Raw genomic sequence first — 17,293 nt, forward strand, 5'->3', positions numbered from 1 at the left:
CGTCAGTCAGTCTTGCAATTCTTATTTTTGTGCAAAACACTATTGGTGTAATTTAGCCTAGCAATTAATTTGGTGTATTCAATTAGAATTCTAATATATTTAAAAAAAATTGTAAATCCATAGAAATCTAAGTGGATTCAATTTAAAATTTTAAACATTCCATAAAAATATAGGTGTATTTAATTTAGAATTTTAAAGGATCTATAAAAATTTAGGTATATTCAAAAACTCATTTATTTTAAAGAAATTTTATTAAGTGGTGGATTTTGCTGGATTTTGATAGATTTTGTTTAAATAACAAAAGCCATGAGAATTCTAGCATTTTTCAATTGAATTTTGATAAATTCTATATAAGATAATAAGAATCCATGAAATCTACAAAATCTATAATTTCTTTAAAATTTCAATTGAATACACCCCTATTGGTCTGGATATAAAGGATTTGTACTGATCACGTACTAGACTCGAGAGCACCACACATCTTCGATCAACAACTTCAGAGTCTTGAGTACTAGCTGAAGTACTGGTAACTGGGTTGTTGGGTGAGACTTGAGAGAGAAAGATCGATATGGGCGTGACGCAAATCCTTCACATGAACAAAGGCGATGGCGAGACTAGTTATGCTAAAAACTCCAAATTTCAGGTCTATTTGGCTTTCTCTATCTTTTACAATTCCACCATTTTTAATTTCATGCACACACATATATTATGCATTGATTGCATTCCTTAATTTATTTAATTTTGTAGAACAAAATATTATGTACGACAAAGCCAATCATTGAGGAAGCCGTACTAGAATGTTTGTGCTCATCAAATGGGCCAATACAGAGCATGGGCATAGCAGATTTGGGCTGCTCATCCGGGCCCAACACCCTATTACTCATCTCCGAGATCATGGATGTGTTATATGCCAAACGCTGCAGCCTTGGCCTCCTGTCATCAACATCAGAGTTGAGAGTTTTTCTCAACGACCTCTTTAGCAACGATTTCAACACCATTTTTGTGTCATTGCCAGCATTCTACAACAAAATGAAGGAAAATCATGACAAGGGTAGTACTGGAATTGGGCCTGTGTTTATATCTGCTATGCCAGGTTCTTTTTATGGTAGGCTATTTCCCGCCAACAGTTTGCACTTTGTGCACTCTTCTTCAAGTCTTCACTGGCGGTCTCAGGCTCCTCCTGGGCTGTACAGCAAGGCTGGCACAGCCCTAAACAAGGGCAAGATCTACATATCTAAGAGCAGCCCACAGTGCGTATTGGACGCGTACTCGCTGCAATTCCACAACGACTTTTCGCTGTTTCTCAAGTCCCGAGCTGAAGAAATAGTTCATGGAGGACGAATGGTGTTAACCTTCTTGGGCAGGCCATCCTCTGATCCCACAACTCAAGAGAGTTGCTACCCGTGGGAGCTCTACGGCCAAGCATTAATGGCCATGGTTTCAGAGGTACGTACAGAGTGTATCCCACGTCGAGAATGTAAAATCTTACGTACATTACAACATATAATACCTCAAACATGGTCTCTACTTGTATTTGTTATAAGTAGTGAGTTTTACATTTTTCTTTTTCTTTTCCTCATGGCAAGCTTAGTAACATTTTGTATATTGTTTAAGGGTGTTATTGAAGAGGAAAAGGTTGATTCCTTCAACGCTCCATACTATGCTGCAAGTGCAGAGGAAGTGAAATTGGGGGTACAAAAAGAAGGGTCGTTCATAATGCACCGAATGGAAGCGTTCGAAGTTGATTGGGATTGGGAGTGGGATGATGAAGGCATGCTTAACACAGTTGAAATGGCCTTAGCAAGTGGGCAGAGAGTAGCTAAGATGGCAAGAGCTGTGGTAGAACCAATGCTGGAATCTCATTTTGGAAAAGAGATAATGGATCAACTGTTTCGGAGGTTCACAGAGCTCGTCGGCAATCACTTATCAAAGACAAGAACCAAGTATACCTTTTTCGTCATTTCACTCATTAGAAAGGACTGAATTCATTTCCCTTTTTATAAAGGGGTTGGTTGATTATCTAATAAATATAAGTGGAAAAAAATGCAATCAATAATAAAATTTATATTTTTTTTTCCTATTATCCAACAGTATGACATAATATATATATATATATATATTGTGAATTCGAACTATGATTGGTTGTATACAGATTTCAACGGTCTTGTACAATTATTGGTAGGATTTTCTAGTATCCCAACATTCCATCTCCATGTCTTTCCTTTTCCCTGTATCCTTGTTCTTCCATTTTCATCATATGTTTAGTCGAATTCATGTTGAAAATGTGTCTCCCCCTTACCCTTTGGAAATCTAGGTGCTTATGATTCTTTCCACATAGTTAGATCCACATGGCATCCTGACTAATTTCAGGGCTTGGCCCATTTCACAATGATAACGGAGAACAAATGGATTCATAATGGCCCAGAAATTTGGATCCAGTTGGGCACCCAGGGGCCCAAGTTACCATCTTCTTTTTTTTTACAAGGAAAATTCTAAACGCATAGTTGCTAGTTAGCTTTGTTTGTTCGAGCCTTTGCTTTTAACCTCACATGCTCGTTATTATTTGTTTCATAAAACCTCTCAAAATCTCTCATATTGGGTTTAGAAGGCAGACAATTGGGTCATATTCGAATTTTCCTTTCTAAAAATTATGCCCAAACAAAGCCCATATTCTCAAATTGATATATATTACTGTTACTGATTCTCATATATGGACATTAATTGATATATTATTGTAGTTAGTGGAGATTCTTTTATGCTCCAAACCATTTAGCTTTGTTCTTTTAGTCTTTAACGAGTGTATCCAATGTGGATTTCAAATCAATTTGAAATCAAGGTGTATTTAATTTGGATATTAAAAGAATATGTCTAAATCTGATGGTATCAATTAGGATTTTAAAAAAATCTTTCAAAATCTAGTGGTATTAAAAAAGTTATTGATTTTAGTGGAATTCATTAATTGATGAAATTTCACTGCAGTTTCTTACCCAATTACCCTTAGGTAAGATTTTTTTTTTTCTTCATTTCTATTATTCAGTCTCATTCACCACTTTTTTTTTTTGTTTCAATTTCATTTTTCTGAATTATTCGTTTCTTTTATTCTTCTTCTAATTTGTTTTTCTGAATTCATCCACTTCTTATAAATTTACTAGAATCTCCATTGAATATACCTCTTTAATATTGTGTTAGAGAATGGCAAATTGGAAATTGGCAGCATCAAAATTAGTCTACATTGTTGTTTGACCAATAAACAAATTAAAGAAGAGAAACCGAGGTATCTAAGTCCAACTTTCTAATCTACCTACATTTTTCATAAAAATCAAAGGCGGACAATTATAATTTATGGTTCAAAGTTCAAACCGTGGGGTCAAGAGATGCATGTCCACGCATGCATGATCGAATGGCGGTGAAAAATCAGATTTTAAAATTTTCTTCATAAAAATGCTTGCATATATCAAGATTAATATATTAACAGAAGATTTAATATTTGACCAAAGAAAAGAGACTTATTAGGGTGTACTGTAGCTAGGATGGTAAAACTGCAACCGGCCAGTTATAGTCATTAGTCCCTCTACTATAACCATATATGCATATATTATAATATTACATTAATATATTTCTAAACAGAAAAGTATAGGTTGGGTTGATAGACATTCAGATTATTCACTATATTCTGCAGACTGCAGGTGGCTCCAAAATTAATTAATTAATTGAGAAATGCTAACTACTTTTTTATGTTTAATTTATAATATAGTTTCATGATCGAAATATTTTTTTTTAATAACATTATTTAAAAATCATCTCACCGATATTTTATTTTATAATAATTAGATGACTAAATGATTTCGATTTAGTTGATTAATTTGTTTGCAAAAATAATTTTTAAAGGATGTATAATATTAAAAATGAACAATTAATTGGAATTGTAAAACTACACTACTTGACAAGATAAGAGAGAAGATAGAAGATAGAAGGAAAAAATGTACCTTAATTACTTAACTAGGAGTATTTGATCTTTCCAAACAAATAGGCTGGGCAAAGTCCATTAATTGGATCATAATCAAAAGACGTAACAAATAGGTTGGGCACTTGATTAATATAAGTTCATTGCATGTTGCGTGATACTTTCATGAAGGTGACTGTTGCTGCCACTTGCGACAAAAGTTGAAGAACAACACGTTTAAATTAAGTGATCGAGACATGCAAGAGGGGTATGGCTGTATATATGTATCACATGCAGCATATGTAAAATGATGTATATATGCTAATTGCTAGGTACCTGCTGCAATTGAAAGCATGTATCATGTAATGCAAGTGGTTCGATTCCCATTTAATTGAAAGCATGTATCATGTAATACAAGTGGTTCAATTGAAAGCATGTACCACTCATCAAATCAATTGTTTGACTTTCATTTAATTCGGAGAGCAGATCCCTTATCAGTTTTTGGTCAGCTTTTGGTACTCCTTTGGTATCAAGCTAAAATCTTAACCATTGAAGACATAGTAGAGAGAGAAAGAGAAGTTTAATGGCTAAAATTTTAGCTTGATACCAAACAAGTACCAAAAAACTGATAGGAGATATGCTCTCTTTAATTTTCCTTCAGTCGTATGTACGTACCACACTATTTAATATCACGACAAAGTAAAAATAGCGACACATGAAAATGGTTGAGAGAGAGAGAAAATTCCACATTAGAAAAATTCAAAGAGTTATTTAATAATTTATAAAGTTTAAGAATTTTTTCACTCATTGTCACTCAATTTTGAGTTGAAAATTCCAATTTCTTCAAAAATAAGCCCTCATTATTAGAGGAAAAAATTTATTAGAGAGATAATATTACGTATATGTGTACGTGTATTTAAAAAAAAAAGATTATGCAGCAAATATTAATCCCCCCAAAACAAAAGAGAGGTTGGATCCCTTGTTAGTGTAACACAAGGCGTAGTACTAGTACTAGTTATTAATAGCAATTCATTTACAGGCTAATTAATTACCGTTAATACTCCAACTAGCAAAGGACTGAAGTGGGCGAGTGGGGTCTATATATAGTTATATACAGCACGCTACTCTGAGGTTTTCAGTTGTAACATATAATTAGTTTGGACATATAGTTGGATGAGCACCACACATCTTCAATAACTTCAGTAGGTACGTACTTCGTGCTAGCCACACATCTTCAAGATAGCTAATTAGCTATAGCTCTCTTGAGTACTGGGTTTTTGGGTGAAACTTGTGAGAGAAAGATCGACATGGAGGTGATGCAAATACTTCACATGAACAAAGGCGATGGCGAGACTAGTTATGCCAAAAACTCCGAAGTTCAGGTTTATTTGGCTGTTCTCTATATATCTTCTGCAATTCCACCACCATGTTAATTTCACACACGCACCATAATATATGGGTTATGCATTGTTTGCATTAATTCGTTAATTTCATTAAATTTGTAGAACAAAATATTATGTATGGCAAAGCCAGTCGTGGAGGAAGCCGTAGTAGAAATCTTGTGCTCATCAAATGTGCCAATACAGAGCATGGGCATAGCAGATTTGGGTTGCTCATCTGGACCCAACACCCTATTACTCATTTCCGAGATTATGGATGTGTTATATGCCAAATGCTGCAGCCTTGGCCTCCTGTCATCAACATCAGAGTTCAGAGTTTTTCTCAACGACCTCTTTAGCAACGATTTCAACACCATTTTCGTGTCATTGCCAGCATTCTACAACAAATTGAAGGAAAATCATGACAAGGGTGGTACTGGAATTGGGTCTGTCTTTATCTCTGCTGTGCCAGGTTCTTTTTATGGTAGACTATTTCCCACCAACAGTTTGCACTTTGTGCACTCTTCTTCGAGTCTTCACTGGCTCTCTCAGGTTCCTCCTGCCCTGGACAGCAAGGCTACCACTGCCCTAAACAAGGGCAAGATCTACATATCCAAGAGCAGCCCACAGTGCGTATTGGACGCGTACTCGCTGCAATTCCACAACGACTTTTCGCTGTTTCTCAAGTCCCGAGCTGAAGAAATAGTTCATGGAGGACGAATGGTGTTATCGTTTATGGGCAGGCCGTCCTCTGACGCCACAACTCAAGAGAGCTGCTACCAGTGGGAGCTCTTAGCCCGCGCATTAATGACTATGGTTTCAGAGGTACGTAATCAAAGTGTATCTAACATGGTATCAGAACTTATTAATTTACGGGAATTCCTCGGTTTGACTTCTCCAATATTCCTAAATTATGTGTCAATATATGTCTACTTGTTTGCTCGATTTTCACATGTAGGTTGGAGTTGCACGTAAAGAAGGGTATTGACTTAATATATATATATATATATTAATTATTGGCACATTCTCTAAATAGCTTAAATTTTTCCTTCACTCAGACCTCTAACAACTACTTGTATTTATTTTTAAAGGGTGTTATTGAAGAGGAAAAGGTTGATTCCTTCAACGCTCCATACTATGCTCCATGTGCAGAGGAAGTGAAATTGGAGGTACAAAAAGAAGGGTCATTCATGGTGCACCGGTTGGAAGTATTCGAAGTTGATTGGGATGGTGGTGGTGGTGATAATGAAGACATGCATAAGACATTTGAAACGACCGTAGCAAGTGGGCAGCGAGTGGCCAAGACTATAAGAGCGGTAGTAGAATCAATGCTGGAATCTCATTTTGGAAAAGAGATATTGGATGACTTGTTTCGGAGGTACGCAGAGCTCGTGAGCAATCACTTGGCAAAGACAAGAACCATGTACATCAATTTCGTCGTTTCCCTCATTAGAAAGGACTAAACTCATTTCCCTTTTGGCCAAAGGGATTGGTTGATGAATTAAACTTATAGAAGTAGGAATTTAAGATAATTTCTTAATGGGATATATGCATGTAACACTTGCGTGTAGTTGTATTCAATCACGCAGTCAATTAGAGAATAATATATAAATTTCTCTTATCAAATAATCCGACATGATATATTGTCAATCCAAACTATTAGGGTTTACTCCCCTTGTTTTCGTTCTCAATTTCTCGTCGCCAAGCATCGGACATTCGCTGCCTCCGCCTGTTCCCCCCTCCCGGCCTGTCATCTTCGTCTTTTGGCGATGATGGTTGGATCGTGGTTGTCGTCATATCACTGGAAGATGTGCGCTTCGGCTCAGGTGTTCGCACCTCCATCTTCCTTGGTTACGGTTACTCTTTATTTTCTGGAGTCTCTCTGGCTCCTTTGGTGGATGTGGTTCTTGCTCGGTGCTGACACAATGAGATATTGGGGATTCTGTGGGTTCTGCTCACTTTCACCTCACGGTGTTTCTCTGCTTCCAACCACTGGCGGAGTGGCTCTCATGACCCACCTCCTTAGCCTAGGGTTTGGTTTTCTGTTTAGATGGGCTTTACTGTTTGGGCCACTTATTATTTATTTTTTATGTTTTTGGCTTATGGGCCCTTACTTTGTATTCTCAATGCCTTTTGGGCTCTTTTAATGCAATTCTTATTTCGACAAAAAAAAAACTATTAATTGGTTCTATAAAGATTTCGAACAATCTTATACAAATATTGATTTTCCATTTTCTTGGATTCCTTGCTCTTGTATTTTTATCATGTGTTTAGGTGACTCACAATTAATTTCGAATCAATCAATAGTTCATACAACTGTTTTAAGCCGATTTCATTGTTGACAATGTGTCTCTCCCTTACCCCTTGGCAAGTCTCTAACTAGATACAGTACACCCCTTTTATATTTGTGCTATTCTATGAAAGGCATGCATGGTGTACGTGGCCATTCATATATATATGTATATATATATATCATTGTAATTATTATCGATTTGCCTTTTTCTTGAACTCGATCCTTACTCTTATATTTTTATCATGTGTGTAGGCGACTCATGAGTCTCTCGGCCCTTACCCCTTGGCAAGTCTCTAGCTAGATACAGTACCACCCCTTGTATATTTGTACTATTCTAAAAAGGCATGGTGCGGACATTAATATATCTTTGTCCCTCTTATCTACTTAATTCTAAACAAACATCAACCACTTGGATACTTTTGCTGGCAGCATCATGATAACGTTTTAGTGCCAATAACGATAAAAATGAAGCACTGAAGCTTACAAAAAAAAAAAATGAAGCACTGAAGCTCAATCACACTCATGTACGTCAAAAGCTTTCAAAACATTCATAATTATAAAGATAGTGGCACTGCACATATTTGAGGGTCCTAATTAAGCGAATTGTCTGAGCTTAGCTCTACCTTGGGACCTTATTTCAAAAATCACATTAAGGCATGTCGGCCAAACAACCAAACCAATTTCTCGCAACCGTACACGTCTCTCTCTTTGTTACTAATATAAAGTTATAGCTTACAAAACTTAATTTGATATCATTCTGCAGAAGGCATGTAGCTCTCAGAAAGAATTAATGATGCCTTCCCTTTTGCATAACGCAGTGATAGTAGTTTTAGGAGCCTTGCCATTTCTGATTTACCAAATTATGAAATTACTACACCACCCTAAACAAGAATCAAAGGCTGATATTCCTCCAGGCAGCACAGGATTACCATTGATTGGAGAGACCCTGCAGTTCATGGCTGCCATTAACAGTAGCCATGGGTTTTATGAGTTTGTTCGAATGCGCCGTCTCCGGTAACTCCTCCATCTCTTCTTATTTATGACCAACTTGTTCTTCTATACATTACTTTGTTACACTGACCCATAAACAAAGAATTGTTACAATATTTAATGTTTTAGACCTCTTCGTCTATTGACAATTGATTTTGAGTTGAATGTTACCAATGTTGCAGTCACGGAAATTGCTTCAGGACCAACATATTTGGAGAGACCCATGTCTTTGTTTCGAGCACGGAGTCAGCCAAGGCAGTTTTAAACAATGACTTGGGGAAATTCAGTAAGAGATACATAAGGTCTATTGCGGAGCTAGTTGGAAATCAAAGCCTGCTCTGTGCTTCTCACCAACACCACAAACTAATTCGTACCCAACTCAGCAATTTGTTCTCTATGAGTTCTCTTTCAGTGTTCATCAAACAGTTTGATGAACTGGTTGTTGAAGCTCTCAGAGGCTGGGAACATAGAAGCACTGTGGTCATACAAGATGAAGCACTTAAGGTAGATTATAGAATGCAATTTTCTTTCAAGACCATGCTTGATTTGAACCTATGGATCAAAGCCCAAATCAGTTGGTTTAAAATTGTTTTATTTGAAATTTATAACCCAACAAGCAGCATTTCGACCAGGCCTACATCTACCAAAGCTTAATCTGGACTTAATATGGTGTTTAATGTAAATTTTGATCAGATAACTTGCAAAGCTATGTGCAAGATGTTGATAAGCGTGGAAAGCGGGTATGAATTAGAGGTGTTGCAAAGGGAGGTGGCTCGGGTTTGTGAAGCAATGCTTGCATTCCCTTTGAGGCTACCCGGGACTCGATTTTACAAGGGCCTTCAGGTAAAATACCACTCAAATAAAGCCCAATAGCTCATAAATGGGCTTTTCTATTCATCTTATGGGCTCGAAGCCCCAAATTTTCAACACGTAACCAATCCTAAACTGTATGGTTCAGGCCAGAAAGAAAATCATGGGCATAATTGAGAAGGCAATGAGTGAAAGGAGAAAAGGGTTACAAGCTAATAATGTTGAAGATTTTCTGCAAAGACTTTTGACAGAGGATGATAAAGCATGTAATGAAGCAGCAGCAGCAGCCCCTACTGGGCCTGTGCTAACAGATGAAGAGATCCAAGATAATATCTTAACCATGATTATCGCAGGTCAAGATACAACAGCCAGTGCAATCACATGGATGGTCAAATTCTTAGATGAGAACCCAGAGGTGCTTCACACTCTTATGGTAAGTGAAAGCTTGAATTTTGAATTTTCAAAGGTAGTTGATATTTTTTTTTTTGCAACTAGCAAACGACTGTCTCTGTAGTCTGTTGAGTAAATTTTTATTGTTTATTTGTTAGTCTTTTGGTTTGGAAATGTAGTCTTGTATGCTTTTAAATTTTATATAAAGTCAATTAAATATGTGATTATGATGATGCCAGTTGTTGATTGAAACAGAAAGAACAGCTTGACTTGGGGAGAAAAACTTGGTCAAAGTCGTTTCTAACACTGGAAAGAATTAACGAGATGTCGTATGCGTCCAAGGTACTAATCAATCAGTCAGTCATGACTTTTGACCTTTGTGTCATGGGGTTGTATGCTTAATCAATTTCATGTCTTTTTTTGACCAATTAATCAATTTCATGTCTATTCCTGAAGACTTGAACCATTTTTGACAGACTTCAATTAATTAATTAATTGAATAAATAAATGGTATCCATGAATTAGGTGGTAAAAGAATCTCTTAGGATGGCATCAATTGTGCCATGGTTTCCAAGACTAGCTCTCGAGGATTGCCGGATGGAAGGTTCTATTCATTGAATTTTATTTTATAATTCACAAAATTAATCTTGGTTCATATAAATAAATAATATAATATAGTGTATAATTACTTGATTAATTTGTGTTTTGTTTGTGCAGGGTTTAAGATCAAGAGTGGGTGGAATGTGAATATTGATGCTAAATCAGTACACCTTGATCCGACGGTGTACAGTGATCCCAACAGGTTCAATCCCTCGAGGTTTGACGTAAGCACTCACCTCACCTCAATCTTCTTCTTAGTTTGGAGTTGTCAAAACATGTTTAAGTCTAATAAAAAGTTGCACTTTGTGATAATTAAACAGGATGATGAATCAAAAGTACCATACAGCTTCTTAGCTTTTGGGATGGGAGGGAGGACGTGCCTGGGGATGAATATGGCTAAGGCCATGATGCTAGTCTTTCTCCACCGTCTCATTACTACTTACAGGTTACGGCAATATAAATTTTATAATCGTCGATTAATGCAAATTACACGTTAATTTCTTATTAATTAAGTGCTGTTGAATTTAAAATTATTCAGGTGGAAGGTAATTGACACAGAAACCAGCATTGAGAAGTGGACACTTTTTTCAAAATTAAGAAGTGGTTGTCCGGTGATTATTATACCTCTAACAGAAGATGGTAGTCCTGAATCTAATGCTATTGATTAATATCTTTTAGCAATGTGCTTAAAATTACAATCACTACCTTCAGACAAGTGTAATTCTCAAATGAAAGATATCGATGTTCTAATCCATCTTGATTCTTGTCTGCTTGGCCGGCCCATGATATCTGGGAAAGTTTCCAAATTATCTATATACGAATGTTTTGTGTTGTCACCTGTTGTGTGGTTCAAAGTCACATTTATTATATGGAACAAACCAAATCAGCTTGTTTTGGGTAAGCTGAATCCTGTGAACATGGAAGGTATGGTTTCAATAATATGTTGTTATTGAAGTTAATTAGTACAAGTATTGAACAAAAACTCATCCCCTTCCGAATTGGACAGAATGAAAAACCTCTAAAACCTTTCAATAATATACAGCAAACGACAAGGCAAGGACACCATAATTGACTGTAGAATCTCTTATCTGTCCTCCATTTTGGGAATTTTTGATAAAACGATTAGACTATGTATGCCACCACTCTTGGCCTCTTGGGATCACTCAACTAAAAGACAATACAAGGTAGCCACTCACTCCAATTAGGCTAGTAAAAAGACCCACAACACCATTTCGGCAAAATAGACTATATAAATGATCTATAAACGTCTTAAACTTTTGGAGTTGAATAGTTGTCAAATAGTGTCAAATTTTCGGTTTCCACTTTTTGTTTTTTTGAAAGTCTCGTGGCCCCTAAGTCCCTAACCCATTATCATTTTCTTTAGAAGGAATTTCTTCCCATTGTAAAAGCCAAAGTCCTTTAAACCTCACCAATAAACCCAAATGGACGACACCCCCTAAACCTGCATCCATAATATATCAAAATCATTTTGTGGACTATAAAGGGACTCATAATTGGGTATACCACAACGGACATACCTTTAATCAGGTCTTTCCCCTTCTTTCTAATTCACTCATTGCGTTTTTAGAATTTCCTTTTGTTTCTTTTCCTTGTGACATTTTTATTTCACAAAATTAAACTAGTATTTCTCAAGCACATCAATTAATTTTCAGAAGATTAAAATAACAATAATGTTAGGAATTCTAATGTTGCTATAATTTAATTTTGAGTTTTATAACTCTATGGATAGAGAGACACTCCACTTTCCACTAATAAATTAATTTTCTTCTCTCTCTATTTTAAATTTTTAATACATTCTATTCTTTACAGATAATTTTTTTGAAACTAAAATTTCATGTGTATTTAAGGTTCAACAACAACAAAAGGAAAAGGAAAATTTTAAAATAAAATATTTTGTTGTTCCCTCTGCTCTTCCCCTACCCTTGCGAGATCAATGGGCCCGCCATGAATGGTAGGAGTCCAACTTCTTCATCATTTTTTTCTTTTTAATTTAATTTGGTAGAATATATAGCATTTAATTTCCATAGCCTACGCTTGCCATGCATTTTTTTCCCAATTAAGTAACTAATTTCTTAGATTATATGTTGAATCTTCAATCCTTTAATTATGTCTTTATCTTTAAAAAGAGTAAATTGCACCGTTGGTCCAGTTATTTTCACTTTTTTCCCAACTTAGTCCACGATCTTTTTTTTGTATCATTTTAATCCACTTTCTTTTCAAATTGCGCCTAATTAGTCCATTCCGTCTAATATTGGCTAACTGCCGTCAAATGCCCACACGTGACCAACATGTGAGGCCCATAATGGTCTTTTCCTCCCAACAGGAATGCCTAAATCTGAGTTAAGCAAATTGTTATTCATCGTGGTTAATCAGAGGGTTTTGGAGGAGATAAGCAATTTCGCGCCTTTTGCTGGAATTTGGGCATCCGAGGCATCCAATCAGAGGGTTAATCCCATTTTCGGCATTTATCAAGCATGATTCTTGATTTTCGAACGGAGGGAGACAATCCCATCTACAGTAAGTATGGAATTGTCTTAGGTTTCATTTGGTTACTGCAATTACATTTTGTTTTTGGGCATTTAGTTATTGCGAATCTTTTGGGTGGGTTTATGGTATTTGGTTACTGTGGGTTTATGGTATTTGGTTGTGGGTTTATTGTATTTGGTTGCTGTGAATGTTTTGGGTGGGTTTAGGGTATTTGCCAGTGTGACTTTTGTGTCCTTTTCATCTGGAATCTTTTGGGCATTTGGTTACAGCGAGTCTTTTGAGGGAAAAGGATGGAATTGTTTGCCACATCTACATTTTTTAACTGTGGTGTGGTCCTGAATGTTTGTTTTTTCCATAGTTTTATAATATCCGACCCTTAACATGTGTAGTCAGTGTTCCCATTCAAACAACACACTTCTGTTCTTTTGTATTATTATATTGATTTTTATGTTTTCAATTTTGGTTGATGGGTGATGTACTGCTTATATAAGAATTTTGACTGTAAGAATTTTATATTTTTCTTATTTGAGTGTTGAATTTATTCATTAAATGTTTAAGTATATGAATTTAGGAACTCCTATATATCCTCAATCCAAGGTCTATCTTTGGTCCACAACCTAGGATTTATGTGGTTTACATTTGCTTTATGTGGAACCACAAGGACTTTAATAGTTTCACCATCAAATCTAACTCATAATTTCATCACTTGGTTTTTTTGACTATGTTTGCAGGTGATCCTGATGGGCTGACATTAGAAATCCACTATGGTGGTAAGGTTATTGGTGATGGATATAAGGGGGGTTTTGTTTGCTGGCTAGACTACCTTTCAGCAGACCTCTTTTCCTTATTGGACCTTATGAAGGTTGGTGAAGACTTGGGCTATGAGGTGAATAGGAAAAAGATCGAGCCCAATAAATGGAAAGTGTACTACAAGGATCCAGATATTAATGGGCCAGCTGGATTTGTGTATATTGGGTCTGACAGTCAAGTGCTTACAATGATTGCAAAGGTACCAGCATCTAGGGTTGCTGTTGTCTATTACGAAGGGCCAGTTACATCAAGGAATGATGTTGATGCTAGTCAGTCTGCTACTGTGTGGCCAAGCTTGCATGGTGCAGAGTATGAGTTAGGTATAGATGATGTTGATACACTCAACCTTCTAACACAGGCTTCTGTGAATGAACAAGATAATTGTGCAGTGAGTGGATCAAGGGATGGGCCAGATCATGAGGAACATAATGAACAAGGTACTGGTTCAGTGAATGAGCAGCAAGATGATGTGGATGCTGAAGATGGTGATGAAGACAATGAGCAGCAAGATGATGTGGATGCTGATGATGGTGATGAAGACAATGAGCAGCAAGTTGATGTGGATGCTGATGATGGTGATGAAGACTCAGAGTTTGTAGATAGTGACTATGAGTTCTCAGAGGAAGATAGTGATGATGATGTATTTGAGGAGGAGATTGACCCACAAATTGACCCTCTGAATGAAATTAACGATGCTGGTGAAATATCAGATGAATGTGAGAGATCTGATGAGCTTGAGAGTCTCAGTGAGTCATCAACTGATGGTGAAGATGAAAAGAAAGTGAAGAAAAAAATTCCAAAGTTCAAAGTTTTCAATAAAGAGACAGACTTGAAAGATCCACAAATGGAAATAGGACAACACTTCCCAAGCAAAGCTGATGCAATTATGTTCATTAAGGAATGGGGGATCTTAAATGGCCGAAAATTAAAGTTTGTAAAAAATAATAGGATAAGGCTGAATGCAGTTTGTGTTGGCACAAAGGGCTGTCCCTTCGAAGTTAGATGCCACCCACAGAAGGGTGGCTCTGATACATGGGTGATCAAGACCCTACAGATGGAGCACCATTGTTCCACTTCTGGAAAACTGAAGCATGCAGATTACAACTGGATTGCTGAAAAATATCAAGAGAGGTTGAGAGATGACTCTGATTGGGGCTTATTAAGCTTCCAAAATACAGTCAAGAAGGACTTTGGCCTCACTGTCTCAAGGAACAAAGCGTATAGAGCTAAGAAGAAGGCTCGTGGCTTGAATAAGGGATTTTACAAAGAGCAGTATGCAAGAATACATGATTATGCAGCTGAGTTGCAACGAACCAATGTTGGTTCGACAGTGAAGATTGCTTCAAGAAAGACACCTAATGGCCAAAAAGTATTTCAAAGGATTTACATCTGCTTGAAGGGTTGCAAAGATGGGTTTTTAAATGGATGTAGGAGGGTGATTGGCGTTGATGGGACTCATATAAAGGGTCCATATCCTGGTCAAATACTGACAGCAGTTGGTGTAGATCCTAACAATGGATTATTCCCAGTGGCATATGCAGTAGTAGAAATTGAAAATAAGGATTCATGGAAGTGGTTTTTGGATATTTTGATAGATGACTTGAAGATTGACAAGGGGGCAGACTGGGTATTCATGAGTGATAAGCAAAAGGGTCTAGTTCCTGCAATAGAGGAACTCTTACCTGATGTTGAACATCGAATGTGTGTTAGACATCTTCATAAGAACTTCAAAATGACCTATCCAGGGTTGGGGTTAAAGAATGCCTTGTGGGCTGCTGCTAGAGCAACTTGTGTACCATGGTGGAAGGTTGAGATGGAGAAGATGAGGGGATTAAATGACAAAGCTTGGGGATGGCTGAATGCTAAACCTGCAACACAGTGGAGTAGATCACACTTTGGGACTGTGACAAGGTGTGATTTATTGTTAAATAATCTGTGTGAAAGTTTTAACAGTGCTATACTTAACACAAGGGACAAGCCAATACTAGATTTGCTTGAGGGAATTAGACACTATCTCATGCTTAGGATGGCGAACAGGCGAGCAGCTTGTAGAAGTTGGAAGACTAATGTTGGCCCAAGAATCTTGAAGATCATGGAGAAGAGAAAAGCTGACAGTCGAATGCACAGTGTTCAACTTGCAGGAGATAAGCAATTTGAGGTTGAAGCACCTGGTGGGACAAGAATGTGTGTTGATCTTAGGCAAGGGACTTGCAGCTGCAGAAGGTGGGATCTTAGTGGGATTCCTTGCTCCCATGCAATTGCTTGCATTTGGGACGTAGAGGAAAACCCTATTGACTATGTCAATGAGTGTTATAGTAAAAAATCTTACCTAGATGCCTATGATCCTATGATAAGACCCATGCCAAGTATGGATCTTTGGGCAATCACTGCCAATGACAAACTTGAGCCTCCACCATTCAAGAAACAACCTGGGAGGCCAAAAATGGTAAGAACAAAAGGACCAGGTGAAGTCCCAGCCACACATCCTATTCCTGAAAATTCAAATGCAAATCCAATGGCTCCAGCACCACCACTCAAGTTGAGAAGGTTGTGGGTTTCCATTAGATGCAGTAAGTGTGGGGGAGAGAATCATAACACCAGGACATGTAAAAGAGAGATTGGGAGCTCAAGCAACCAACAGGTTTGTTGTTTGTTAAATTGCATGAAGTCTTTTTTTTTCTAATATTAATGTGATTTTCAAACTGTACCATCTGGTCTTATGTGCAACTATGCAGACCGAAGGTCAACATCAACAATCACATGCCCAATCCCAAGCCCAAGCCCAACCAGCAACTGAATCACACCCTTCCCAAGCCCAACAGCCACCTAATAATTCAAGGGTAAACAAGAGATATTAGTTGTGTACTGATTGCTTAATGAAATAAATGTTCATGTTGTTGATTATGCTTGAATTGGCAGATGACAAGAGGGAGAGGGAGAGGGCGAGGAAGAAGCAATGCAAGGGGTAGAGGAAGATCTATATCTGATTCTGATAATGGAGGCAGAGGCAAAGGGAGGAATGGAAAAAGGGGCAGGTTCTGGAAACCCCATGAACATTGACTCAAGATTGGTGTTCGTGCTTCTTGAAAGGATTTTGAACTCTATGTTATGAGTTTTGATTTAAATGTGCATTTTGTTTAGCCTGACATGTGTTTTGAGGCCTTAGAATGTGTGTTTTGATGGAATTGCAGTAAGGATATTTGATGGATACTTATAGCACATGAAATATGGTATTGGCATTTTGGGTCAATTAAATGTTGCATTTGATGTAATTTAGCTTAAGGCCATTTGCTGTAATGTGTTTTGAGGCCTTAAAATGTGTGTTTTGATGGAATTGTACTAAGGATGTTTGATGGATACTTATGACACATGAAATATGGTATTGGCATTTTTGGTCAATTACAATGTGTATATTTGCTGGAAGTAGTTTTGTGTATATTTTCTGGGAGACAAAAATTCAAAAACCATTACATCAAATGTATACATTTGCTGGAGGTAGTTTTGTATATATTTGCTACCCTTCCAGTTGAATATAAAATGTCACTTGCCATTTCATTGAAACCATTAAAG

The 17,293-nt window shown here is 37.0% G+C and overlaps 3 protein-coding genes across 3 annotated transcripts; all 3 read left to right on the forward strand.

The window, feature by feature from the left end:
- The first annotated feature begins 544 nt into the window (after window positions 1-544).
- Window positions 545-1,983, forward strand: LOC147278199 (putative jasmonic acid carboxyl methyltransferase 2). The gene is made up of 3 exons (XM_086252280.1): window positions 545-643; window positions 748-1,446; window positions 1,615-1,983. The coding sequence occupies exons 1-3, from the start codon at window positions 569-571 to the stop codon at window positions 1,981-1,983; spliced, it is 1,143 nt and encodes a 380-aa protein (XP_086108406.1). The 5' UTR covers window positions 545-568.
- A 3,117-nt stretch (window positions 1,984-5,100) lies between these two features.
- JMT (jasmonic acid carboxyl methyltransferase) lies at window positions 5,101-7,490 on the forward strand. Its single transcript, XM_086250520.1, has 3 exons — window positions 5,101-5,325; window positions 5,449-6,147; window positions 6,414-7,490. The coding sequence occupies exons 1-3, from the start codon at window positions 5,251-5,253 to the stop codon at window positions 6,783-6,785; spliced, it is 1,146 nt and encodes a 381-aa protein (XP_086106646.1). The 5' UTR covers window positions 5,101-5,250; the 3' UTR covers window positions 6,786-7,490.
- Window positions 7,491-8,300: 810 nt separating this feature from the next.
- Window positions 8,301-11,241, forward strand: CYP722A1 (cytochrome P450, family 722, subfamily A, polypeptide 1). The gene is made up of 9 exons (XM_086251463.1): window positions 8,301-8,629; window positions 8,788-9,109; window positions 9,299-9,448; window positions 9,564-9,848; window positions 10,061-10,147; window positions 10,331-10,409; window positions 10,523-10,629; window positions 10,726-10,850; window positions 10,944-11,241. Exons 1-9 carry the CDS (start codon window positions 8,406-8,408, stop codon window positions 11,071-11,073), a joined length of 1,509 nt encoding a protein of 502 aa, XP_086107589.1. The 5' UTR covers window positions 8,301-8,405; the 3' UTR covers window positions 11,074-11,241.
- The last annotated feature ends 6,052 nt before the right edge of the window (window positions 11,242-17,293 follow it).

Source organism: Dryas octopetala, chromosome 7 (assembly GCF_963921425.1).
Source record: "Dryas octopetala chromosome 7, drDryOcto1.1, whole genome shotgun sequence".
Lineage (NCBI taxonomy): Eukaryota > Viridiplantae > Streptophyta > Magnoliopsida > Rosales > Rosaceae > Dryas > Dryas octopetala.